Raw genomic sequence first — 18,660 nt, 5'->3', positions numbered from 1 at the left:
TCACATGGCGAAAAGCAATTCGGAAAATTTCCTACAACTTTTTCGTTAGTATCTCCTCTTCCATCTACATTCCATAATTTCACCAACTTCGAAGAATTTGAAATATTCCATAGCACTGTAACTAAGTGTCTCTTCTCGAGTCGTGCAACTTCTTCTTTCTGCCTCCGATCTACGATGTGTATCCATAATGCGTATCTGTTCTTCTAATACACAATTATTTTTACACAATTTTTACGCTTAATTAATCAACAACTTGACTTAACTTGATCGTTGATGGGTGAAGCAACAATGCCCACGAATAAGGTAAAAATATCGCAGACCCAACTTAGAACCAACTGCATAGCATCTAATGGACAAAATCGATAATCCATCGTCGATCGAATCGATCACAAGAAAATCAATTCCCATTCTATTAAATAAAAGTGGATTTAAATTTCCTTCCAGTTTAATCAGACGCATTCTCGTGGAATTTTCATTGAAGGTTAAAATATATCGTTCTTGCGGCGGAATCGGGCATGCAGGTTCCGGGTTGGTTCCCAGGTTTCCGGACCCCAGCTCTCTGCTTCCATTACCTCCGTGTCCCTCTTTACGAATGCATCGACGTGCTTGCACTCGCCTTCTAAATGCGCGCTCTATTTTCTCCTGCCGAGCAATACGAGACGCATCGGCTGTCTTTGCAACTCCTTCTCCTCTTTATTCCACCCCGCTTTTACCCCGCATTTTTCCTCTCTGCTATCGGTATCACAGTTCTCCGGCTGAATGCAGCCACGGATCCTTGAGACGGTAGAGTGGTACACGTAAGAAAATTTTCAAACGTTTCCCTTCTACAGATTCGGTAATAGGATTCGTTGGTGCCCTGGTGAAAACGAGCGAAGTGCAACGAGAAGAACTGGCTGTTTCTGCTACGTTCGTTTCTTCGTATCATTAGTTCGTGTTAGCACGGTGTTCCATACTATGGTTCATTTTTTTCTATCGTTTAGACGTATCTTCCGATTACGTGGTTTTAAACGAAACTAGTGCTCGAACGATTTCCTCTTTTTCCAATTTATGTGTATTTTTAATCCGTCCGCTATAAACTTCTGTAATCATTAAATAGTTAAACTCGTATAATTATCAAGCTGATAGATAATAAAGACAAATTAGTTACTCGAGTTAGTTCAGTTTTAGTCTTTACGTGCATAAGTATATAATTTACTTTGTAGATCCGTAAATAAAAGAATGTCATAAGTAAGAATTTCTCTTTCGTAAGATGTTGCATTAACATCGCCTTTTACTATCAAAAAGATTACTTGAATGATTTCGAACATCTGAATTTTACAATATATGTCCCGCGTATATTAATATGTCATTAGATTAATGTATCTCTATAGTCTGCTTAACAAACTGTTGGACTTATCAATTTTTCTATTGGACGGAAAACCGATAATACAATCGTGGACGTTGCACGTGTGTGCAGTGTCCCCATAGGACGATCCAAGTACCGACACTCTTCATACTTTTTTTTTGCTATTGGTTGCGGCGCTCGTAGTTGATACTTTGCACCTGTTGCACGTGTTTCAGATCCAAGAACTATTATTGCGAAAAAAAAAAAAAAAGAATGAACGAAGAAGGCGAGGAAATATAAAAGTCGTTTAATAATATATAATACCTGGAGCGCGTAAAAATAAAATTGACGAGCATCGACGCCCATCGACTTCATCGATAGAATGAAATTTTATTTTCAAACGTCTTTTAATATCCCGCGGCTTCGTCGGATATGGTTACATTTTAGTACGTTTATATTCAAAGGTACGATATCCGAATCTATTCTAATTTAAGATTGTAATCTAATTTAAGATTCTGGTCTTGGCAATCTTGTCTTTAGTAAATTAATGAGAACAAAGTTTGTCGACTTTCAGGCTGTTAGAAGTACGAGTGTAAAAATCCCAAAACACAAATGATATTTTTCTTATTCATCGACGTTAACGTCGAGTAACGTAGAATTTCATGCGAAGAAATTAATCTTAGCATTATTAAGCCTGAAGATTCGTGGAGCCCAAAGGGTAGACAATTTTTATGGTGGCATTCTCTCGGTAATAATCCCAATGTATAGTGGCTGGACAAACTCCAGTCGTCTCATCTCACGGGAGCCAACCACGGTACCTGTTACGGGAACTTAATTTTAATAGAGTTATCTATATTCAGATGTAGTATGATAACATACCGTAAATTATAACCAGCCGTTGTTACTACCATCGTATTTACTATTTTATCATTATTAGCAGCGTTAACAGTCTGTTGATTAATGACAACGGCCCTTTCTGAATTTTGATACCGTGATAAACAGCCAAGGATTAATATTCGTTCGTCTCTGTTTGTCTTAACGTGCAGCATTTCGCTTTGTCTTTATATTAAATAAGATTTCAAAGCGACACAGATTAGCTTGTTTAACGTTGCGATAATTGCATAATTGCCTTATTATACAGCTTTTATTATTTCTAGCGATGCAGACATAATTTTCGTTGACATGAGATTTCGTCGTAATTTCTAATTTTCAATAATTTTAAGGAACTTCGATGATAGATTCGTAATTCTTAATATTTTCCTTCTCACACATTATCTCTGTTATTTTATTTACATCGTAAAAAGTTATCTCAACGTTCATTTTATTACCTTTCTTCTCGTCTCTAAAGTTACACTTTGAAACTAAATTCCTCGAACGATTTGCGCTTTCTCTTCCAACCTTCAACTCCATAAGGGATTATACACGTAGCGATAGAAGCTGCACGATAATTCAATACGAACGTGGACTATCCTTCGAAGAATAAAGTTCCCCAACTCGAATTCCCCGATGAAACCCGATTCTTTCGTCGGACGTATGTAATACGTAAATTGTTAATTTCTCTGGAACTCGGTTTATAGTTAGTCGATTCATTAGAGATAAGTAATTTGCTTAATACGGATAGTAACCAGTCTGATGTGAAGCGAACGTTTCCTTGCCAAGGTAGAAACACATATCCGATTTCCAACCGGAGGAAACTCTATGCACAGGTAGTTTACGAGGTTTATGGTGGTGAGCAGCACCGCTACCCTATGAAGCTCCCAGAACGATACAGGTCACTCGCTAATTACTACCACTACTGCTACTATTCTCTCTGTCTGTCCCTTTCTTTCTCTTTCTCTTTCCCTTTCTCTCTCTCTCTCTCTCTCTCTCTCTCCCCCTATATGCTTCACAATCGAACTAGACTAACACACGAGTAGTGCAGCTGAAATTAATAGCTTAGTAAATAATTTTATAATTAAATTCTAAAGTTGTTTCGTAGAACGAAGTAGATTATTGTGGGATAGTACGTAAAGCCAAAAGTTTCGCGGATGAGATAATTGCACGTTTGTTAATCCCCGTGGTTGATCGAATATTCCGATATTTTAGCATCAGGAGAAAGTTGATTTTATTTCAGTTATTCTTATTGTTGCATCGACCATTTGCGTTGGTTATTAACGACTCGACAGCGAACTTTACAATTTGTTGTACAGTTCGGTATGTTTTAAGCAGCGCAGTAGATTTTGGGTCGGTTCATTGTCCTTTAAATTGTCTCTCAAGCTGGATCTTACGCTGAATCGTTGTCTATTCATGACGTGTCTTCTGCGATGAATGATAATGTGCTCTACTGTCGGATGAACTTCGCACAGTTCGCAGGTTGGACATTCTTCTTTGTTGAGAAGATATTGGCGAGCGAGTTTCATGTGGCCCATTAGGATTCTTGAGATTACGACTTGGTCATGTCTTGGTAGAGTAAGAATCTTCTTGACAAAGTCGCTTTGTATTGTTGTTGGTCGTGGTTTGCACGAAGATTTCTATTTTTTGCCCAATTTTCGTTTAGTTTCGCTCTTAGGTTAAGGAGTATAATTTCTGCGGACAAACTGTTGCAGGCTGTAATGGTCTGGACCTGGAGAATTGGCTACTTCTTCGGCCACTTCGTCCGCCCTCTCGTTCCCAGCGCCAGCAGACCTTCACCAACAGATTTTTTCCGACTGATTTTCCGATACAGATAAAGCGAAGAGTTTCTAGAAATGATTCGTTTACGACGTGTTCGCGATGTCTGACTAGCGCGGTAGTATACTACTGGTTTCAGAACGACGGTACACTTGAGCTATAAGACGATCGAAAATAATAATAGATAAAATAATATATAAAAATAAATATTACAGAGATAGGTGAGTTCTTTAAAGATAATTGGAGAGTATTTTGGTGTTGGAGACGACAAAGGAACTTTCGAACACGATAGAGATGAAGCGAAGTGCTTCTGTATGATCGTTCCGCCACGTCTGACTATTACCGTGTTATACTACTAATTTTAGAGCGATGACATACTCGAGGTATAAAGCATCAGCTGTTAGATTTTCCACGTGGACGATCCCTTTAATTCTTCGATAAATGCGTCTATTTCTCGTCGACATTTAACGATTTCGTTTATAAAATATTGTTTTTCGTCTAGAGGTTTTTAATATTGATAAACGTAGAACAATACCTTCCACTGAAAGTTTCCCTTTCCTGAATAATTTCGTCGTATTAGAACAAATGACGCGAGAACATTCTGATATTAATCATCATTATGGTCTCGAGTAAGCATCCTGAAACTATGAATTTTAGCGACGAAACTAGTCGTAAGTTGGCTGTCTACAGCACAGTTTTCCACTGTCGGCTCTTCCTTCGGCTTCCTACTCGGAAACATCTGTTGCTTCGCACGCATGCGAAACGACGACGTGCGGTCTTTTGTTACACCGTGTAACTTGCTACAATGGAATACACTTGTGCAGAAGCGTGCATGCCAACTTGTTTCGCGAAAGTGTTAAATTTGTTATACATGAGACGAAGCAATTTGTAGAATCCTCAAGATTTTCAAGGATTTTAATTTTTAAGATTGATTTCAAGATGTTGAAGGAAAACAAGTTCGTGTCAGCAAATAGAAAAGAACAAATAATAGCAGTAGTCTTCCATTTCTTTCCTTTTATGAGATTTCATCGATTCGTTATTCTATATATATCTTGGAAATTTCTTTAGGATTTCAAGAGAAAATATAATATTAATATTAACGTTATTATAATATTAATACAAGAGGATGCAAATATCCGTTGTTCTTGACAACTAATGTTCAAACAACGAGAGGCTAACAGTGATAGGTTTCTCAAATATAACATTTTTACCCTAACTTGCATAATTTGATACGAGAAATGTTCTTTTTTGATACATTTGATACATTTTCTTTTTATGTTTGCAGGTTCTCTGGGTACTTCGGTGTTCGACACGGACGTGTACCTTGTTGGCGCAAGCGGCGGTGTTTACGCCCTCCTCGCGGCTCATTTAGCCAACGTCCTTCTCAATTATAATAACATGGAGTTCGGCATTGTTCGATTAATAGGGATCTTTGTAATCGGTAAGATTTCGAACAAAATTTAAGTTCTCGACATTTTCTTTCGGTATCTTTTTCGATATTACACGGATAGAGAAATTTGTTTAAGCAAGAGAGAATGATATATTATATTTAAAAAACAAAGATCGTAAAATTACATACGTTTCTTTAAAAAGTTATATAGAAAACTTTCAAGTTATACGTATAAAGCTTTTGAAGAACGAAAAATGTGGAAAATCTTTCTGAACTTCGAGCTCAGTGTTTTCAACCGATTTAATTTCCTCCTGAACTTTTTCATAATTTGAAGGTAGAAAATTAAAAATTCGTTAAATAGAAGCTTATGGGATAATACAAGATCTACTTTAAGCTCGTAAAATCTATGTCGATATAATTTAACAAACAATTAAAACGCGATCTGAGATAAAAGTCTGGAGCATGTTTAAAAAAAGTTGAATTTTAAATCACGCTGACCACGTAAATCTTCAACGTTTATTTAACCATACACGGTTATCTTGTGACATAGTTTCATACTGGTATATATATGACAGCTCTCGAAGCAAACAATACACATTTCGTCCAGAGCAGATCTGTAACTGATATACACTTAAAAAAAAATTCTGCTCCTTATCTAATTGTACGTTTTAATTCAGTGCTGTGTAGAACCTTTTACGCAGCTTTTGCATCCCTTTCACGTATCGTGGCTCCGCGACAAAGTTTGAAAAAAGATCAACGGATTTAACACTAAAACTACCGATAGTTAACATTAAGCTATTTCTACCAAAACAAGTCAAAATGACTGATCTTTAAAAAATACGTAATAATAGAATATTTTTGTTATTTATTGATTTCTTACTTTCTTACAGAAGGAGGAACTCCATGTTATGTAGTACATTTTTCGTATTATTAATCCATCTGAGACCATGATTCCCAAACGAGGATTAACACATTTATAAAATTGTAGAACCAGTCATTTTGACTGGTGTGATATTTCTAGTGTTAAGATCTAGCGATCGATCCGGAATTTTCCTGATAACTCATATCGTCATACTGAATGATACGCAGTAAAAATTTGAAAAACGCGTGGCAAATTGTACAGAACGAGGGAACTGGTTAATCGGGGTTCGATAAACAGATTGCAAGAACCTTTTACACTTTGTCAAGTACCTTTGACTGGTATTGGTATAAGTAGCCTCGATACAAAATAATTTTCAGTTTGAATACATAAAAAACAAAATAAAATTCACTATATTATTCTTTTAGTTATCGTTGCGAAAGTTATTACATTATCACGGGAAAAAATACAACATGAAGTAGGAATTTTCATGTAAAATTGTAAAACCAGTCAATTTGACTGGTGTGGTAGTTCCAGTGTTAATATAACTTGCTGGTTTCCCTTTGCTCGTGTTGTTAAAACAGAGGACAAAATACGGAAAGTGTTTGTAGCATGGGAACGAAGATAGAAGCAGGAGGAAATGGTACACTGTACACGCGAGTAAAACGAGCTTTGCAGTTTTCACAGCATTGCTTTAACGTCGCTACTATTTCCAAAGTTTCTTGCCGACTCGATCCTGTTAATCTCAGACAAATTTTCTAATTCTCGACGTAACACTGAAACACGGAATTCAAAATTAGTCCAGTATTTTACTTGCCGAGATTCGATATCCAATTGCCTACTCTGTCCAATTAAAATTATTCTGAATTTCAAAGGTAGGAAAGTCCTAAGTAGAGAAATTAGCGGATACCTAACCCCGACAACTTGATAATCCACTGACAACTCGACTCGTCTTCCTCCTATGTAAGCAATTAGCTCGATAGACCTGTAAGTAGAAGAAACGTAAAACGAAACGATTTTCATTTTCAGCGAGTGCAGACGTGGGGTTCGCGATCTACGACAGATACGCAGCCGAGCAAATAGGCCCGCCAGTTTCCTACGTGGCGCATCTGACGGGTGCATTGGCGGGTCTGACGATCGGTTTGTTGGTGCTGAAGAACTTCGAGCAGCGGCTCCACGAACAGCTTCTCTGGTGGGTGGCCCTCGGCGTATACGCGGCCTGCACGATCTTCGCGATCATGTACAATCTCATGCATCCGGACTATCCATGACGCGAGGTCAGCTTCGCGTACGGCCAACCGCGAAATTCGTAACGCGAAGCTGACTAACAAATTGTCGAAGTAAAACAGAGGAGGACACAGAAGAGAAATCGAGAAGAAACGTGGAAGCTTGAGTTGATCGAGAGGATGGTCGAGAGAAACTGTTCTCTAACCTCGACGGAGATGAGCGAAGAAAAAAAAAGAAGATTTTTTCCAAGCGTCTAGTGGATTTTTTGAAGACGAAGCGAAAGAAGATGATGAAAGTTTGAACGGAGAGAAACCTCTGTTTCCGATTCCACGGCGGTCGCAGTGCAGAGCAAAGAGACGATAAGAAGATATTTTTGAATGAAAGGAAGTTGAACATTGCACGGGACGGTTTTTTGAGTCGTGTATGCTGAACCGAAGTTTTTGAACGAACACAGCGAAGAAAAATTAGATGGGAAGGTTCGTTGTTTGCGAGACTGAAGAGTGAAAAGGAGAATCGATGATAGCCCCTGTTGATAAATCGGACTTTCCAAGAGTTTGCTTTGAGGGGAGCTTGGAAAGCGATAGAGAGCGATGGCAGATATTTCGGTGAAACTGTAAGTAAATGATTAGCAAAACAGCACTACGATTAGAAGGAAAAATTAATGATTACGTAATGCTAACAGGAAGAAAGAGAAATAATTTTCTAATCACTGGCATTCGCGTAAGAGGAGATTTTTAAAAGTATATTAAAATTCAAAGGAAGTCGAAGAATGAATATTTTAGCTACTTTGATCGAACTTAGTCATCAGTACAAATTGAAAGAACAAGGAAAACGAAGATATTCGAAGGAGCCGTGACATTTGACACTCGTTGAATACGCAAACATGAATGAATAAAACGAGAAGCAAAAAATAAAGGGGAAAAATACAAATAGAAACGAGAGAGCAGAAACAAGAAAGACAAAGAACACAGACCGGAAAGAAAACACTGTGCGACAACAAATCTCATTATTTTCGAATACAATTTTCGCGAGATAGCTCCCTTATTCGTCGAAATATCGCGTAATTAAAACAATACAAATATAAAATTACTTTCGCGTCTCTCTCTCCCACGTCGGGACAAATTCAACAGCGCATAAGATAATTAATTAATTAATTCATTCATTGAAATACCAGGAAGAAAATTCCTTTCCTACGCGCATACACGTCATGGTTCGCATCGACTCTACCTGTCTTCTCCAAGTCGAAGATTGCAACTACGAAAAAACGAATCTATCACGGAGAAGATAATAAAAGAAATCGAAAAGTTTGAATGATACAACCGATCCCTTCCCCTCGAGCGTCAGCAATTTCCTACTTTCCCGGTGAGAAACCAAAGATTCGAGATACCTCTGGGAATCCGTTTACGGACCCAAATTGTCGTTCGAATTACGATAACCACGAAAACTCGCGATTCATCGAGCAGAGAGAGTGAGAGAGAGAGAGAGAGAAGAGAAAAGAAACGGAAAGGAATGGTATAAGGAAAGAAGAGAAGAACGATGAGAAGAAGAAAAAAAAAATCTTCGTTTAAAGGATTCGTTTCGGGGGGATGGGAGGGGGGAGCGGACGACACGAGCGTAGAAGTAGACGCGATTCTTCTTTCCGGATTATTTTCTCGCTTATCGGCCGCTTTCGTGGCACGAAGAAAACCAAAGAATCCCAGCGAACAACCTCTTTTGTCCTTTTCAATTTCACTTCTCGAACGAAGACGGACGACAAGCGAAGAACAACGGAGATAGAGGCGAAAAGATGTTCCGGAGGAAGCCTTCGCGATGTCGAGGGAAACAAGGTGTCCAGATACAAGAAACCGAGAGGAGAACCAAGGGGGAACGATCGATCGTCTCTCTGGTCACGAAGAAAACGAAAGAAGAATGGTCTTTTCGTCGCTATTCGGGGATCGATCCTGGCAGCGAACGCGGCAACGATCTTTCTCGAGAATTGAACGGAACGTCGTGCAAATGAAAAAAACCAGCGGATTAAAGAATCGAACGTCTCGTACCGGCGTCTTCTCTTACGGCTGACGATCGCAAGGATTTGCCTTGGTCGTTGGAAAATTCGTTTGTTTACGAGGTTGAATCCGATAACCACGAAGCACGATGATCTTTGTTTATTAATACGAGAATTGAGAAAATCGATGATTAATCAAGGAAAAAGAACTTCAACGTTCTTCGTTTCAAGTACGTCTCGAGGCGCGAAATTCAAACAGCGACGAATGCGCGCCGCTGCATTTAGTTATCTTCGGGGCATCTACGTAATTATCAGGAAACGCAGTGCTCGTCGAGATGCGTTTTTAAGAAAGAGAGAGAGAGAAAAACTGGTTCTGTTCTTCATCTTCTACCGACTGCCAAACATCCACGATCATCACCAAGGTGCGATCAAGATGTGATCAAAGCTGTCTCCTCCAGCGTGTTTGTGACCGAGCGATCGATTCGCGCTCTAATCTGTATACCATTGTAAATAATTCTGTACATAATCAAAACGGCGGACATGCCGCCATCTGTATGCACGAGTGTGTGTGTGTGCGTGTGCGCGAAAACAAATGCGAGAATATAATATAAGCGCGTTGGACCGAAGTAAATCTCGGTCGACCGCGCGGTCTAGTCTGATAATCGCGAGATTACGTGGTTGCTCGTATAAAACAAGAGAACGATAAGAGAGAGAGAGAGAGAGAGAGACAAATAAGAAACGAATATCAAGTATTTTGCATTTGGTGTTTCGCGAAGTAACAAGATTTTCTTAGAGAAATTTGCTTAAGAAAAGATACGATGAGGATTCGCGAGTTTTGTGGGGCAACTTTCTCAAGCTTTGTCCATGTTCTATGTCCCTGTTCGTATTATAATTTAATAACATGATTTATCGTCGACCTAAAATTCAAGTTTCGTTAAACGAGAGTTTCGAAGAACGAGCTTAGGCCCATTCGAAGAACGAAAATCATCGAACAGCGAAACGAAGAAGCTCGCGCGAATGATCGAAGAATATCGTTGCGATTTTCACGAGTTCTTCGTGAAACAGATGTGTTCACTCTATAAAGGCCCATTTCTAATTAAATTGCGTATAACTATAAGGTGGTTGCGTTATGGTCGACTAGTTGTACCGCGGATCTTTGGAAGCGCGTGTCTTTCGCCTTTTTCTTAACTTATTTGCTTATTCTCGTTCTTCGTCGCGCGTATATTCCTAGTAAATACGAAAGCTTCTATTTATTGATACTTTCTCGTCGATAAAGGTGTGCCGGTGATTTCGTCGCGACTTGGATCTCCTCGAGTCCGCTCCATTCGTTAATCCACGTCCTCTTTTTCTCTTCTTTCTTATCCATCGGTCGACTCACACACGAGGAAATATTCTCAATTTATTTTGCTTTTCCATTTATTGGTCGATTCTTTTCGTTATAATTTCCGAACTATTTTCATTTCTTAAACGTAAATGATACCAGATTGGTTGAAAATTTAGGAAGAAAGATATTAACGAGTAAATCGAGAATTATTTCGTTGCGACGTTGAGTTTCCTTTGGTTCGCGAAAACTAATCGTCCGCGCGAGTTTCGCGAGATAAAAAGAGCGAGAGAAAGGAAGAGGAGGAAATTCGTACCAAAAAGTCGATGGCGAAAAGGCGAACGAGTTCAAACCGAGAGTGATTAACGATGCTAGTCAATTAGTAGCGGCAGCAGGCAGCTAAGGCATTAAGACATTGTCGGAGAACAATTTTCCTTCTTCTTTTTCTTTTTCCGTTTTGAAACGGCGAGATACGGCTCAAAAATTTACTTTAGAACAACATGGTGATTCGTCGTTCAGATTTCTGACGCGTTTCTTTCGATTGATTACGCTTACAAATAATCGTTAAATAGCATCAATAGTTGATAACTCGACAATTACGAAAATTGAACTTTCACCGTATATCGTGACAATTGCCGTTAGTGTAATTTTCTCGTGTTTTCATTTGAAACGCGTTATGTCAGGAATCGTGGAAAAATATCGAATCACCAATTTCACCAGCGATTTGAAACACGTCGTCCTAACGATTTTGGACTTCAAATCGGACACCAGAATATCATTATTGAATATTAATGCCAGTCCTCGAGTTCCACGTTTATTTATATTAAAGAGCCGGCCAAAATGTTACCTGCGAGGCAAATAGAAAAGTTCCGCTCGCGACATAGTCTAACTGTATCAGCATAATTAAGGCGTGACGACGAGAGATTTATACAGTCACGAACGCGTTCTATCCGTTAAATTATTTCGCGTGTTAACGTTAGAAATTAAAACACGTGTTCAAGTCGAAGAAGTTTAAGTGTCGAATTCGTTTAAGTATCGTTCGATTCTGCTCGTTTCTCCCTTTCCTTTACAGCCTCGAAGAAAACGGAGGGAGATCATCGAACAACGTATATTATTTTCACGCGTTTTTATTTATTTATTTATTTATTTATTATTTCGTTTTATTAAGCGGCGCCCGAGCCAGCTATCGAACATCTGATACGACGAATTAATCCGAATATTCGATATCGATAGAGAATCCGTGGTTAGATACACGGATATCTATCATAACGACAGCGTTTTCGTTTCGTTCTCGACACTTGAGCGGCTTCGAATTCGCGTACCTCGAAATTTGTAGCAGCGCTACACGCGCGCCGATACTAGTATTAGTTCTTGTTTAATTTCTATTACCGTTGCTGGGCATTGTTTGTTTCGAATTCTGCTTTTAATTGATGCAGTTTCGCCTCCTGGAACGCGCGCCTCTCGGATAACGGAAGCACAGACGTTTCGAGGAGGGATCATCCTGCTCGTTTGCGGAATAATTAACGAGCAGAATTGGAATCTTCTCCGGTTTTTCTTTTCTTCCCGGTCTCCAGAGGTTTAGGTTTTAAGTTAATTTTTTTCATGAACTCGACGTTTCGATGGGCGAACCAAACGATTGTACCTACCGTGAACAACGTCCACTATCTGTACCGCTGTTTTTAAAACGAAATTTTAATGGAACAATTCATGGAACACGCGTCTCGAACCGGCGTGCTGCGTCGAGGCCTCGAGGCTCGAAGATCGTCGGGATCATTGAAACGAGCCTTTCTGTCGAACGTACGAATGATATACGGTAGAACTTCGTTTGTGCAAACTTGTCGGCAGGCAAGCAATTTACGTAATTGGAGCAAATGTGACGAGACTTTTCAATTTGCTCATTAATCCTCTATCATTAGCTATTTATTATTATAGTAAGAGTTTATTGGGTTCGTGTTCAGGTAAATACATTCAACTGGCAGAAATTCATTTAATCGCCTACCAACTGAAATGAGATTGGCCGACTGAAATTTCGTGTAAACGAAGTTCTAGCGTAATTGGAACTCAACGAATGATCGTTAGAATGATTGCAAAATATGAAATGTCGAGCAGTGAGATTAAATTTCCGAGTATATCCAGCGTTTATTGTAATGCATGTGAAAAATTTGATATATTTCATTTCAAGACTGAGTTTGATCGAGAGTGATCTAGCTTGAGAAACGTAAGACGGCAAATCACGATCAAACTGTTAGGAATTAAAACAGTTCTGCGTAAATATGCTCTTTCCATGCGATTTGAAATATTCAATAGTATCTTTTTCATTGTATCGTAATAAGCACAATTTTTGTGTAATTTCGTGATTCACAATTTTCAAATAATTCGTCTAGTCGAAGAAAATTGTTTATATAATGCGCGCCGCTGCTCGTGATAATCGTCAGCGAAAACGAACGAGAAATCGAACGATCGCTTGCGATCTTCTGGCGATTATACTTTATTGCGCCAATTAATTTTGTAATAATTGGACTGTGGATATTTGTGCAATTATAAGAAATTTAAATATCTAAGAAATTTACAGAATTCGCGTGATATACAAAAGTATCAGAAATATCCAAGGCATTAATTATTAGATTTCATTTATTCGGATGCTTTCAAAATATGAATTGAAAATATGAATTTGCATAAGCATTCGCAGTCTAACGTGCGTCAACTCGTACAGGGGAAAGACGTCCTTTTCAGTTTCATACAATTAGCTTCGTATAATTAGTCGATTTTGTAGCCACGAATGTTCGCTTTCACCTAATCGAGTCAGGGCAGGTTCCTCGCGAGTTTAAAACGATTGTAACGCGATCATGATTTTAAATCAAAATAAGAAAAGAAGAAAAAAAAAAACGAAAAAGAAATAATTCCAGAATAGAGTTTCTCTTGAAACGGTAGAGGCAAGTACAAGTTTGCCATCTGTTAAGCCTCGTCGAGATTAGTCAAATTACTTGAATTCGAATGATTTCGAGTTAAACGAAGACTTTACTATGAACTTTACTTTAATATAGAATATGAAAAGAGAATAATCAGGTCCAATTGCACGAAAATAGAAAAAAGGACAATAGTACCTATTACAACTGTACTTAATATTTCAACCAAACAAGGAGACAATTTTCAGATTGGTCGACTGTATAACAGAATTTTGAAATTGTTTCTCCTGTAAATGGTGGAAATATGATTTATCATAATTTTACTGTGTAGTCTTCAATTGACTTGACCATGAGAAATTCTAGTAACTTGTCCAATCCGAACGATGCTTTGAACGAAATTAAACACATTTATCTTATACATCTCTCGGGTGAATTAGCCGAGGAAAAAATTGTTCGTTTAGTGTATGGTCGATGGATATCTTCTCTTCGTTATTTATTTATTTATACCATTGATAATGTACGGTCAGTCATGAAACGTTCACAAGCCAAAGAGGCGGAGCTAGTAAAAGCGAAAATAGGCCTGAAAGGTTACTTTCCGTGCGACTATTGATATTATCGTTGCTGTAGTCTTGTTACTTATTATTATTGTATTATTATTATTAATATTATTATTATCGACTTATATAATAAATTATTCTTATTACCGTCATCGTTTAAATAAACCTCGCCAGCGTCATCGTTAGTCAGCTCGTTTCGTCGCATTCGTTCATTGATGTCTCCGTGTGCAAGATTTCGGATTTTTCCGGTGCGCGTGGGGAATGAAAATGAAAGACAAAGGATCTTTTGTAAATTGTATAAAAGAAAAAACAAGAAGTAGCAAAAGTTGTAAAAGGAACGCGAGAAATGTGCGAAAATAAAATTTTTGTGAAGAACGAACGTTCTACTTCCTTTACCTTCCCTAAATTCCACATAAGAATGCAAGCTGCGTTTTAGTATCGTTCGTACTATGCAATTCCTTTAGTCTTATTAAGTTAGATTAACAAGGTTTAATAAGAGAACTATTACACTTGTCTCGTACGCTTTTTATACTTTTCTGTATACTAAATTCGGATATTGATACGATTTTTGATCTATAGAACGAATCAATTGAATCGAACGATAGCCTTACAATATAATAAAGTAACTAAAATAAGACGTTACAGTGTAGGTTACACAATGGTTCAAGTTGAACTACGGTATGCATGGTAGATCGATAATCGGTACAACAGGAAGCATACCAACTTAAATGTGCACTGTGAGCTGATAAATACATTTAAACGTAGATGCAGACTAAACATGACATTATTGAGACTTTGTGTTTCTCGTTCTGGAATATTATATGAAATACCGACCTCGAAACAAATCAGATTTTTTTATATATAAATATAAGATAAAATAATTGTTTAACTACTGTAATTAATCAACTCATAAATTATTTGTTGAAATTAGTGCTCGGAAAAGGTCTTCGAATAAATATTTTTTATTCATTCGTTTAGACTGGATGGTGAGACTGTATTTTATTTGTAATTCCATACGATCATTTACTTTTAATTCAAATATACTGAATACTGAATCGGTAATGTCGCATGTGACAAAAATGGTAAAAATCGAATGAAATGGAATCGAATCGAAACTACAAATATAATAAATTTTGTCATATAGTATCAATGATAGTAAAATAACTGTAATGTCATAAAAAATATAATATTATTTCTATTATTAATATATTATTAGAGTAAAATATTAATAATAAAAATGATATTATACGTATATTATGAATATCTCTTTTATATTATTAATGCCACGTTGTCCACGTCATCCTACATAAAATTTAAATTATTTAAAAAATTATTATTAGGAAAATTATATCCTAAATAAATAAACTTTTTTACCTATACATACGCATTTATTTGTAATGATATGCTTGTTCTTTATTTTATCTATGGCCCAGTTCCGTCTAACGCGTGTATGACCAATGAGAATGTGAGTGACCGTTGTGACAGTTCTACAGGTGAAAGAGGTTTGACAGCAGAGTAAGGAATGGCGTTTATTACTGTGCGATATAAATCAATTTAATTAATAAATTAATTAAAGAAAGGAAAGATTTGTAAAATGTCGGGTGAAATTGATATCTTTGAAGATAATGAGGTGCAATTACCTCAAGATCTTGGAGATGATGTTGTTCAAGAAGTTTTGAAGACTGGTACGGATTTGCGTCAATATTCCAGACAAATTGAAAAAGAATTAAAAGAAGTGGAGAATAAATCTATTCAAGACTATATAAAAGAAAGCGAAAATATTGCAAGTCTTCATAACCAAATTGCTGCATGCGATAATATTTTGGAGGTTAGATTTTAATCTGCACGAATTACCAGTATCTACAATTTATAATTTCTAAAATTTGATTACGACTTCAAAAATGAAATATATTAAAAGATATGATGTATGATCTAAAATGCATTTCAAAAATTTTGTTTACAGAAAATGGAATCAATGTTAATGAGTTTCCAATTAGATTTAGGAAGTATCAGTTCAGAAATACTTTACCTACAACGTAAGTCTGTAGCAATGAGTCAACAATTGTCTAATAGGCAAATTATTAGAGGACCTCTTAGTCAGTTTATCGAAGATATGACAGTGTCAGAAGCTCTTATTGCGTAAGAATTAAGAATAATACAAAGATAATGTCTCATTTAAAAATTTAGAAATATTCTTAAATCTGTAATTATAATTTATTAGGGGAATAATGGATTGCTCGGTGACTGAAAAAGAATTTTTGACCCAACTACAAACATTAAATCATAAAATAAATTTTGTAAAGGAGCAGAGTTTTAAAGAAGCAAAGTCATGCTTAGATGTGAAAGATATATTAGAGAAACTGAAAGTAAAAGCACTAGCAAAGATCAGAACGTATCTTTTAGAACAGATTTACAAATTCAGGAAACCAATGACAAATTATCAAGTCCCTCAGAATAATATGTTGAAGTATAAATTTTTCTTCGAATTTATTTTAGCAAATGAAAGAAACGTAGCTGAAGAAATTTGTGGAGAATATATTAGCACAATGAGTAAAATATATTATTCATATTTTAAGTCGTATTCTTCGAAACTAATGAAACTGCAGGTAAAATAATAGTATCAAATCTTAAATAGAATGATAATCAAAATCTCTTCCTAATTACTAAATTATGTAGTTTGAAGAAGGAGCAACTAAAGACGATATGATGGGAGTTGAAGACACAGCAGGGAGAAGTATTTTTCATAAAACTGTATTAAAGCATAAGGGTACAGTATTTTCTATAGGTAATAGAGGAGATGTATTAACTTCTCAGTTGGAAGCATCCATTATGGTACCCCATACTGCATCTAAAACAAGGGTAAATATGAAAATTATCACTTTTAAGATAAAATCATATATGGAAATATTAATACAACAATTTCTTTTGTGTTTATAGTATCATTACGAAGCTTTGTTTAGGAGTGAACAATATGCTCTTGTAGATAATGCTTGTAGAGAATATTTATTCTTAACTGAATTTTTTAAAGTACGTGGTGTGCAAGCGATGGATATCTTTAATCAGGTAAAATACTTTTCATTATTTATGTCAATTCTAATAAAATGAACAAAAATGAATATATAACGTTGTGTACTTAATAATTAGGTAATGGGAAAAACAATAAATCTAATGGTGAAAAATCTGCAATCTTTTGTAGAAAATTGTTATGATACCATCGCTTTATTCTTGTGTTTACATTTAGTAATGCGATATCGCTTAACTTGTCACAAAAGAGCAGTACCAGCTTTAGATAAGTATTGGGATAACATGACATCAATAATTTGGCCTAGGTATTTAAATCAACATAATAATATAATTTTTAATATCTTAAGTGATAGGTTAAATATATATATTTTTTGTTTGAATCTTTAGATTCGAATACGTTTTTCAATTGAATATTCAAAGTATAAAAATCTGTGATCCACTAAAACTCACCCAAGAGACAGGACCACATTATGTAAGTTTATAACATTAAAGTATATGTTAACGTAAGTTTCTAGAAATAGTAATAGTTCAAGAAATTTGTACGTAGATTACACGAAGATATGCTGAATTTAGTGCTGCAATGGTTGGCGTAGGTGAAGGATTTCCTTGTGAAGGGGCTACGCAATTATTAGCGGAATTGCGAGAAGCCGTGCAGTGTTTCCTATTAAGAATGGCAGCTACATTTTGCACTAGAATTCAACAACTAGTTTTTCTCATCAATAATTATGATTTGGTTCTTGGTGTATTAATGGTAAAACAATTAATTTATTGCATTTAATTAATATTATAAGAAAAAATGTGTTATAGATGTAACCATATTCTTTAGGAAAGAACACGAGACAATTCAAAAGAAGCAGAAAGTTTTCGCGATCAATTAAATGCACGTTCTTCGGAATATGTCGAGGAAATTTTAAGTCCACATTTTGGAAGTATAATACAGTTTGTCAAAGAATCTGAAGCCATGATCGAGAAGGGTCAACCCGATGAATCAAAAAGACAAGAGGGAAAAGCATTGGCTCTTGCACAATCTTTTACGAATAATTGGAAACGCGCGTTAGAAGAAATTAATCACGAAGTATTAAAATCTTTCCCTAGTTTGGTACTTGGTACAGCACTGGTACAACGTGCAATGACACAGTTAGTGCAATATTATCACAGATTCCATAAAATCTTACCGCCAAATGCTCGTACACAATTAACAAACTTCCATCATATAATGGTGGAAATGAAAAAATATAAAGCGAATTATTAAAAAGAATAAACGAATTTTTATTAAAATCAGGCAGAATTATCGTAATAATGTATAACATTATATCAATTTTATTATTAAATTTCGTCGATTTAGAACGCAATGTAATTGTAAATGTTATATATATTTATGAATGAAAATATTATATACTTTATTTATAAATTATCTTT

General features: G+C 36.3%; 2 protein-coding genes across 4 annotated transcripts in view; both read left to right on the top strand.

Moving 5' to 3' along the window:
- Positions 1-14,592, top strand: part of LOC100646794 (protein rhomboid) — a 490,668-nt gene extending 476,076 nt beyond the window's left edge. For all 3 annotated transcript variants that reach the window (XM_048410568.1, XM_048410567.1, XM_048410569.1), the window contains 2 exons: positions 5,259-5,414; positions 7,252-14,592. In XM_048410568.1, coding sequence (XP_048266525.1) covers positions 5,259-5,414; positions 7,252-7,493 — 398 coding nt within the window. In that variant the 3' untranslated portion in view covers positions 7,494-14,592. The remainder of the gene's footprint in view (positions 1-5,258; positions 5,415-7,251) is intronic.
- Positions 14,593-15,660: 1,068 nt separating this feature from the next.
- On the top strand, positions 15,661-18,519 carry LOC100645383 (vacuolar protein sorting-associated protein 52 homolog). Its single transcript, XM_003398787.4, has 9 exons — positions 15,661-16,045; positions 16,181-16,356; positions 16,439-16,823; positions 16,894-17,076; positions 17,155-17,280; positions 17,362-17,546; positions 17,629-17,713; positions 17,789-17,992; positions 18,068-18,519. Exons 1-9 carry the CDS (start codon positions 15,812-15,814, stop codon positions 18,491-18,493), a joined length of 2,004 nt encoding a protein of 667 aa, XP_003398835.1. The 5' UTR covers positions 15,661-15,811; the 3' UTR covers positions 18,494-18,519.
- The last annotated feature ends 141 nt before the right edge of the window (positions 18,520-18,660 follow it).

Source organism: Bombus terrestris, chromosome 11, assembly GCF_910591885.1.
Source record: "Bombus terrestris chromosome 11, iyBomTerr1.2, whole genome shotgun sequence".
Lineage (NCBI taxonomy): Eukaryota > Metazoa > Arthropoda > Insecta > Hymenoptera > Apidae > Bombus > Bombus terrestris.
This window is presented reverse-complemented; position numbering and strand designations above follow the sequence as displayed.

What these genes read in the sequence shown, in the direction of transcription:
- LOC100645383 (XM_003398787.4), top strand. Translation starts at nt 15,812, where the DNA reads ATGTCGGGTGAAATTGATATCTTTGAAGATAATGAGGTGCAATTACCT. An exon ending in CGAAACTAATGAAACTGCAG is followed by an intron (nt 16,824 to 16,893) that starts GTAAAATAATAG and finishes TAAATTATGTAG; the next exon opens with TTTGAAGAAGGAGCAACTAA. An exon ending in ACATCAATAATTTGGCCTAG is followed by an intron (nt 17,547 to 17,628) that starts GTATTTAAATCA and finishes TTGAATCTTTAG; the next exon opens with ATTCGAATACGTTTTTCAAT.